This window comes from Hordeum vulgare, chromosome 6H (assembly GCF_904849725.1).
Source record: "Hordeum vulgare subsp. vulgare chromosome 6H, MorexV3_pseudomolecules_assembly, whole genome shotgun sequence".
Classification (NCBI taxonomy): Eukaryota; Viridiplantae; Streptophyta; class Magnoliopsida; order Poales; family Poaceae; genus Hordeum; species Hordeum vulgare.
In genome coordinates, this window is record NC_058523.1 from 102,125,246 (window position 1) to 102,133,254 (window position 8,009).

Consider the following 8,009-nt stretch of genomic DNA (forward strand, 5'->3'; position numbering starts at 1 on the left):
GAACAAGGCTCCAGATGGGATCACTTCGGAACAGAGGCTTGCGGCGGTGATAAGTTTTCTCGTCTCTCTCCGTGAGGGTTTCGGGAATCATGTAATGAATAAGCGGAGGAATTAGGTCAAATGAAACAGCCAGAGTCCATGTCACTTGCCCTTGTGGCTGACTAATGGGTCCTCTCATGGTCACGCGAAGCTTCTAGGGTTTTTTTTGCCACGACTTCCACAAATGTGATTTCATAATGAAATTTTATGAGCACGTAGAATTTGTCAAAGTTTGCTAAAATTTCAGATTTCTTTTTTAAATTACAATATTTTTTCGAATTTACTGTTCACCCCGGCTCATTTGAGCTCGGATGAAAAACATCACGTCCTTCCTAGATATGATTTTTTCATAAAAAAATAAAACTGACTCTAGACACTAAATTAATAAGTTACTCCAAAATAATAATAATAAACAAAACATATAAAAGTGATAGTATAATAGCATTAAACAATTGAAAATTATAGATATGGCCAGATGCGAGAGAAAATTTACGGACCAACATTGAAGATGCCTTAACTAATCAGACCTCTAAATGTCCGCGAATACGTTGAGATACATTCGCAAATAGTGACCAATCACCCTTTAAATATCCGCTATCCATACAATTATATTTAACATAAAATTAGTTTGTTTTTTCATCGGCGCCTATCCTCCACATTCTTATTGTTCTCTTCCGTGCCCATGTCGTGAGACCCCAAAGTAAAGGTCGATCGTCGGTGAGAAAGAGTAGAACACGGGATACAAATAGACCCAAATGGGACACGAGGCACCGTTGTGTCCCATGCTATATTCTTCCTCGTCGAAGCCCGTGGCCTGGATGTCAAGTCGAGATCGATGATGGGCGTGGAAAGCCGGGGTGCTGGTCAACCGTTGTGGCTCCGCCTCGTCGACGGTGTGTGACCCCTCTTGCGCTGTGTCGACCTTAAGGGCCATCACGGCCTCCCGCCTATATGTATAAAATTAGTATGAGAGATGCAGCTGGATGGAGATTTTGTGACCGGTCACTCACAACACCGTCTTCAGATATACGAAGTGTTTGAGAAGTCTAGTTGTAGATGCTCTAAAGCATTGTTTGATTACATGGGCTAGACTAAAAAATCCCTTGTACCAAATAGGAATGACTTTTTTAAGGGACTAAAAAAGACTTTATTGAAAGATTTTTTTAATCCATAAGAATTAAAAAAACTCGATCCCTTGAGACAAACACGTCCTAAACCACACGCTGTTTCGTACTCCCTCCGTCCCAAAATAAGTATCTCAACTTTATACTAGCTCTAATACAAAGTTGTACTAAGCTTGAGACACTTATTTTAGGACAGAGGGAGTATATAAACTCGGAGTACGCTGCCCGAACACGTGGGTAAGTGAACCTGCTGCAGTCAAGATGTTTTTCAGTCTCTCCATCTCACGGTTACACACGTGGCCCCACCTCATCAATTCAACACGCCATTGTCACTTTCTTCAGCTTGTGGCGAGCCGCATCAAATCAAATCAAAGAACCACACAGACACAGCCCCTCTCCAAGATGGACCCGACTCATTCTTCTCCCCTAGTCCTCCAAGATACGGAGTAGTATATTTTCGATGTGCCCGGTCCGGTCCGGTCCCGTCCGGTCCCGTCCACACGCGAGGCCGAGCGAGGCTCAGGCCACTCCGGCAGGCACCCGCCGCGTCGAGCTCACCCGGATCGGCGAACCCAACAAACCAAAGCCAACGCGGCCACGTGGTCAACACTTGGCGTTTGACCGGGTCCCTCCTTCCCCTCCTCTTCCTCCCTTCCCACCGCGGAAGCACAAGTCAAATAATCACTCGCGACCCAAACCCTCACAGTCCGACGCCGCCATTTCCCACCCTCCTCCTCCTCCTCCCAGCCGCCGCCCGCCGCCCGCCGTCCAAGGCTGCGCTCGTGCTCGGGAACCCTCGCGTCCGCCGACGACTCGCTGGTGCCAGGCGCTTGAGCGGTGGGCTGGAGCTGCTCGCCCGCCTGCGCGCGCTGCGGCCTGCGGGGGTGGCGGTAAATTCTTCTGCGCTCTCGCCTCGTCTCCGCTCCGAGTTGCCCGGGGCTGTTCCCCTGGTCTCGACGGCGGATTCGGCAGCGGCTGATCAGGTCAGTCTGCTACTCTGCTTGGTTCGGTTGGGTGCTCTGGTCTTTTTCTCCGGAGAAGGATTGGGCGTTTTGATCCTGCTTCACGGGCTTAGGCCTGCTCTTCACCAAGGGGTTAGTGGACGTTCCAGGGTCCTGATTCTCTCGCTGATCGGTTGATCAGACGGAGATTTGGGAGGAATTCGTGGCACGAAGTTCCAGTGTCGTCCTCGTCCCGTCCATAACAAGAGACTGGAATCGGCTTCGATTTTTGCTCGTACGACTATTATCAGCTGATAAAAATTCTACTACTAGTTTCGTGCCCTGCCCTGCGCGATAGCCTATGATCGTCACAACGTTCTGCCGGTTTTGACGGGTTTTGGATGAGGCTGTTGATGAATGTTGTGCAGCTCAAATGTGGTTTCCTGTGTGAACACGGATGCTGCTGGGTGCGGGTGGAGTCGTGGACCTTTTGGCGATCTATTGCGTGTGGCGGTGTGAGATGGATTAGTTTAACCGGTAGCAGAGACACTTAGACTATAAAATCAGCTTTGCCGAGACAAACACACCGCCATTTTCCCCTAGATTAGTTGGAAGTCCTAGCAGCTAAATCATCCACGAGGTAATGCCTGCCCAAGTGTGACATCCCGCTGAATGTGTTTTTTAAATAATGTTGATACCTATGGCAGGGAGCTCTGCCCATTTATTAAAGTTATAGCAGCCGTCGCAGGTGGAGAAACTGAGATACTCGACCACACTTTTAAAATGTACTATTATGTCATAGTGGACCTAATCTAATTTGTATAGTTGCTCTAAGCTTAAACTAGTTGCTTTCAGCTGCTGATGTAGGAGATACCGAGATAGGTATGTTTCTCTGATGAGAACTCCATGCATGTTCTGAGCTTGAGCCGGTTACCCAGGAGCACATCAACAATTTTGATCTTCCATGCAAAAGAGAATAGTTTAATTACAAGGAAGTAGTGTCTGATTTAGCTGCTAGTTGCAAGTGTGGTCAATGCAGTGACAGTTGTTCCTTGTGAAAATAGGGTTTACACCATGCTGTGCAAGGCAGAAAGTGTGCATTTTTGTTTACAAACACACGCAGTCACAGTTTACACTAACATAATATTACTTCCTCCTCTTGTTGAAGAAATATAACTAAATGCCAATTAATCTAGCTGTTTGACTGAAAAGAACGGATTGGCCACAGCTTTTTTTTTCTTGAAAAAACACAAAAGGACGGGAGCTCTGCAATTCATGATAGAAGTAGAGTTGCCAAATTAATTAGGAAAATATTGGGCTCAAACCACCTAGCTAACCTAGGTTTTGAGACCCACCGACTGACAACTCAATGCAAGCGATGGTTCACAGTAATTGGTTGGCAGCGTGGAATAGCTCATTCAGTATAATACTCTGTGGTGACCATAAGTGTCATTCTTTCTTTTCAGGATATGATGGCAGCTGTTTAAGGTTGATGAAATATTTGTGGGGATATCATAAGTGCAAACGTATGTGTTGAACTGACAGCGACGAGGCAGATATATTTTGAGAATATACATAATGGGTTGTTCTCCTTTCTTCTGCTATAGAAGTGGGGCAACACGTCAGCAAATTTCTACACATACTGAAGGTAGATATCTCTTATACAGACCGTTCTACACTCTTGTGGACTATGATATGGTCAACTTCTTCATATTGCCGTGTCTAAATACTTAACCTAATTTGTACAGACCTCCCTGGTGATATTAATACAATAAGGTACACTTATAGGGAGCTGGCAAGGGCAACAGAAAATTTTAACCCATCCAACAAGATTGGTGAGGGGGGTTTTGGGTCTGTATATAAGGTAGTGTGTGTAACCTTCAACTAATAAGACAATGAAGTTCTAATGGAATAAATGTACATGTTTAAAGTTTAATCACATAATGGTGTAGGGGCGGCTAAGGAATGGAAAACTTATTGCTGTCAAGGTGCTATCTGTAGAATCAAGACAAGGACTAAAGGAGTTTCTGAATGAACTTATGTCAATTTCCAACATATCTCATGGCAATCTTGTCAGCCTTTATGGGTATTGTGTGGAAGGAAACCAGAGGATCCTAGTATACAATTACCTTGAGAATAATAGCCTTGCACAAACACTTCTAGGTAATTCTTGGTTTGTCAAATCTTTTCATTGTACTGTTCTTCAAAACTTCTACACATTTGATAAAAAAGTTTTGTATTCTAATGTTCCTTAGCTTTTCTCTCCTTATTTCTCATCAGGTTCTGGCCGCAACAATATCCAGTTCAATTGGAGAAGTAGAGTAAATATTTGCCTTGGTATTGCCCGCGGATTAGCATACCTCCATGATGATGTCAATCCCCACATTGTTCATCGGGATATCAAAGCAAGCAATATACTTCTTGATAAGGATCTCACCCCCAAAATTTCTGATTTTGGTTTAGCAAAACTTCTACCTCCAAATGCGTCACATATTAGCACACGGGTTGCAGGAACATTGTAAGTTAATTTTGTCATATGGAACTATCTACCTATAATGGATTATCATCTGCAGTGCATGTTTACTAGTTTCTTTGTTTTGTATTGCGTGTCTTCAGAAGCTACTGCTTATAATTGTCATTTCAAGTTAACCGGTTGAATTTAATACACCCCAAAGGAATCTTTCACATATGATGAAACCGCATCACCTGTTTCATAGGAGAAGTTAAGGAAACTATAGTTGAACTAACAAATAAAGACATAGTTATTCATAAATGATCATTATGGCCTGATAAACTTGCGGCATTACTTACTCAGTTTTACTTCGCAGAGGTTACTTGGCTCCTGAGTATGCCATTCGAGGACAAGTGACACGGAAGTCAGATGTTTATAGTTTTGGTGTTTTGCTTCTGGAAATAGTCAGTGGGAGATCCAACACCAGTTCAAGATTACCCTATGAAGACCAGATACTTCTGGAAAAGGTTAGACGAAATAGAATACCATATTTCCTTCTCTGCTTTTCCCATTCCTTGATGTTTAAAAAGTAAAACTGCTATGTTTTACCATAATTAATGAATTAGTTTTTAGCTGAAGTTACTTATGATATGAGTTTGATGGATGATACTGGCACGTCATAAACTTGGAGTGCATAAACGCAGTCTTAATTTCTTGTAAGAAAACTAGTGTAGATGCATGCAACTCTTGCATTTTATAATGTTAGCCATTCCATGTCCATTTTCATTTATTAAATTAGTAGTACAATACAAATAAATGATTACAATTATCATGCACTTAAATTTTGGTGGCTTGCTGGCAAGCACATTAGCAGCTTCCTTGTCTCTACATGAATGCACAAATCGTGTGTAACCTCTTCGCATGACTGGAGGGAGCAAATGTTCTAACCCATGGACTTTTGTTCTTTGCTGCTACAGTTCCCAGAGGTTACCAATGGGGTTCTCCTCTTGCAGACATGGATGTATTATGAGCAGGGAGATTTGGCGAAAATCATAGACAGTTCTGTGGGTGATGATTTGGATGTTGAACAAGCCTGCAGGTTCCTGAAAATTGGACTTCTCTGTACACAAGATGTCACAAGACATCGACCCACTATGTCAACTGTTGTCAGCATGCTGACGGGCGAAAAGGATGTTGAGTCGGAGAAGATCAGCAAGCCCGCTACAATTAGCGACTTTATGGACCTTAAGATCAGGAGCATGAGGAGAGAAAATAACATAGCTTTCGCCTCATCCTCCACGTTGCTATCCACTATCATGGCACACTCTTCTCCTTTGTTGTCGCAAGAGACGACACAAGCCTCCATAACATTCACCACAATATCAGAGCATGAATGACCTGAAGTTGGTTGCAAATACGAAGACCATGTAGAGAAGTAGCATAGCCAGATACCCCTTTCCAGTTTTTTTTCTTGCTAGTGTATAGATTCACTTCGTTTATAGTGTAAACAGCATTGCTGGGTCAAAGAAGTTCATGAATTTTACTTGTGTGTGTGTACTTTACTAGATTGATGGCACTGTCATTGTGTAATTTGTACATGTACACCCTGTCTGTTGCTTGTTTGGTGGAAAAAAAAAACAAGTTTGAGATCCTGTGAGTACATAGCCTGGATGTATCAACAAAATCCAGATGAGCTGGTTTGGTTACCCACTTGTCTCACACTTCATAAATGGCCAACATTACAAGGGCATCTTCCCCAGAGGTTGCCATCAAATATTAAAATGCGAAACATATCTTGCGATGATCAGTTTACATCATCTCCTCTTACCTGTACACTATTTTCATCTGCTTTCAGCTTGGGTTGTAGTAATTTGGATAATGCAGAGACTGATGTGTTGTCTTTCTCTCAGCAGGCCTCCAACATTATCCATCTTCCCCAGAAGGTGTTCTACCAAGCAAGCAGCTGCATGATGTCCTCATCACCATAATGCAAGTAGCTCTCTGTAGAAGAAGGGATCCAGCCAGGTGGGCAATTTCCAACATGGCCTGATGGCCACAGGGCAATGTGTCCTTCTCCTCTGCCCTCACCATCACCATCACTATACCTTCACTTCTCTTTCTCCCCTGTGGCCAGGCCACAATGGCAGCTCTCCCTGTAAAGGTGCATCTTTAGTAGTAGCGCTGCAGCGCTGCTGCCATTGGAGTGGTCCATGGTCCATGGACATGCATGCATGCAGAAATGGCTGGCTGTGATCAGAAACTGGCACATGAGTGGGGAGCTGGTCCAATGGCCCTGACACCAGATTTTGGCACGACATAAAACGCAATTAATATGACCTCAAATGAATAAGTGTTCGACATGAAGAAATCCGTATGGACAAAACGAACAACTTCAATGTTCGGGTCATCTCCATCCGTATTTATCTCCAGGGTCAAAATAGTGCTCGGAGTGCCGAAAGTTGCTGCTTGGGGTACTGTCGTACTGCTCGGCCGATTACATACCCAAGACCACCTCAGGTGGAAAAGGGTTCCACATGAAAAATCTCCACCTCGCGGAGGTGAACACTTTTGATATCTGACCATCTCAATCCGAATTCTTATGTAAAATTTACGGTCAACACAGTATGGCCTGACCACGAGTAAAAACATTCGCTTGGTTCCAGACGTTGTGTAATGCATGTCTCATGGATGCTATGAGCGATTAGACTCTCAAGATGGCCTCAGATAAAAAAAACATTCAACATGAGAATTTTTTGTCTCGTCAAGGCAAACGATATTCATTCTTGCATCATTTTGATCTGAAGTTGTCTATCATCGGCGGTCACAAAAGCCGAATTGTTGTCTCAAGCTCACATGTAATCCGAGTTGGTTAATTTGGAAAGATTTGAATAGGATTTGGATTCGTTTTCTTCTACAAGAAGTCTAGCCGCCTCATAAATAGATGAGAGGGGATGGTCAATTGAACAACACACAATCGATCGATCCAACTACACATTTTTTTTACCTTTTCCTTCTCCCTTGTTGTTGTTGTTCTTCTTCTTCTTCTTCTTCTTATTGCAGGGCAGCAAACCTCGATATCCTAGGTACGATCATGTGACCTAGAGCAGCACATAACCATCGCGTGCCCGGACGGGGTTCCTCCCCGACGTGTGGGGTTTTGGTCTCCAAAAGACCTAGCCAATGTGTCTTGCCTATCACGCGCCCGGACGGGGTTCCTCCCCGACGTGTGGGGTTTTGAAACTCCCCATGTTAAAACTTCCAATACCACCAAGAAAGTGTTTCAACCTTTTATTCATCGGCAACTAACATGAGATATGTGAATATAAACATGTCGGTGAATAGGGAAATTGGACATGTTACTATTAGTTATTCGACCAATTACCCTCAACTACAATATACTAGGCCTCATGCTATAATTTATTGACACCATACACAACTGTAGATATTTACAAT

The 8,009-nt window shown here is 43.5% G+C and overlaps 1 protein-coding gene across 1 annotated transcript; it reads left to right on the forward strand.

The window, feature by feature from the left end:
- The first annotated feature begins 1,838 nt into the window (after positions 1–1,838).
- Positions 1,839–6,208, forward strand: LOC123403726 (cold-responsive protein kinase 1-like). Its single transcript, XM_045097640.1, has 7 exons — positions 1,839–2,146; positions 3,571–3,752; positions 3,853–3,968; positions 4,057–4,267; positions 4,385–4,622; positions 4,933–5,083; positions 5,534–6,208. The coding sequence occupies exons 2-7, from the start codon at positions 3,683–3,685 to the stop codon at positions 5,951–5,953; spliced, it is 1,206 nt and encodes a 401-aa protein (XP_044953575.1). The 5' UTR covers positions 1,839–2,146; positions 3,571–3,682; the 3' UTR covers positions 5,954–6,208.
- The last annotated feature ends 1,801 nt before the right edge of the window (positions 6,209–8,009 follow it).

Excerpts from the sequence above, each read along its gene's own strand:
- LOC123403726 (XM_045097640.1), top strand. The coding sequence starts at position 3,683 with ATGGGTTGTTCTCCTTTCTTCTGCTATAGAAGTGGGGCAACACGTCAG. Across the intron at positions 3,969-4,056 it reads GTTTTGGGTCTGTATATAAG|GGGCGGCTAAGGAATGGAAA; the intron begins GTAGTGTGTGTA and ends ATAATGGTGTAG. Across the intron at positions 4,623-4,932 it reads ACACGGGTTGCAGGAACATT|AGGTTACTTGGCTCCTGAGT; the intron begins GTAAGTTAATTT and ends TTTACTTCGCAG.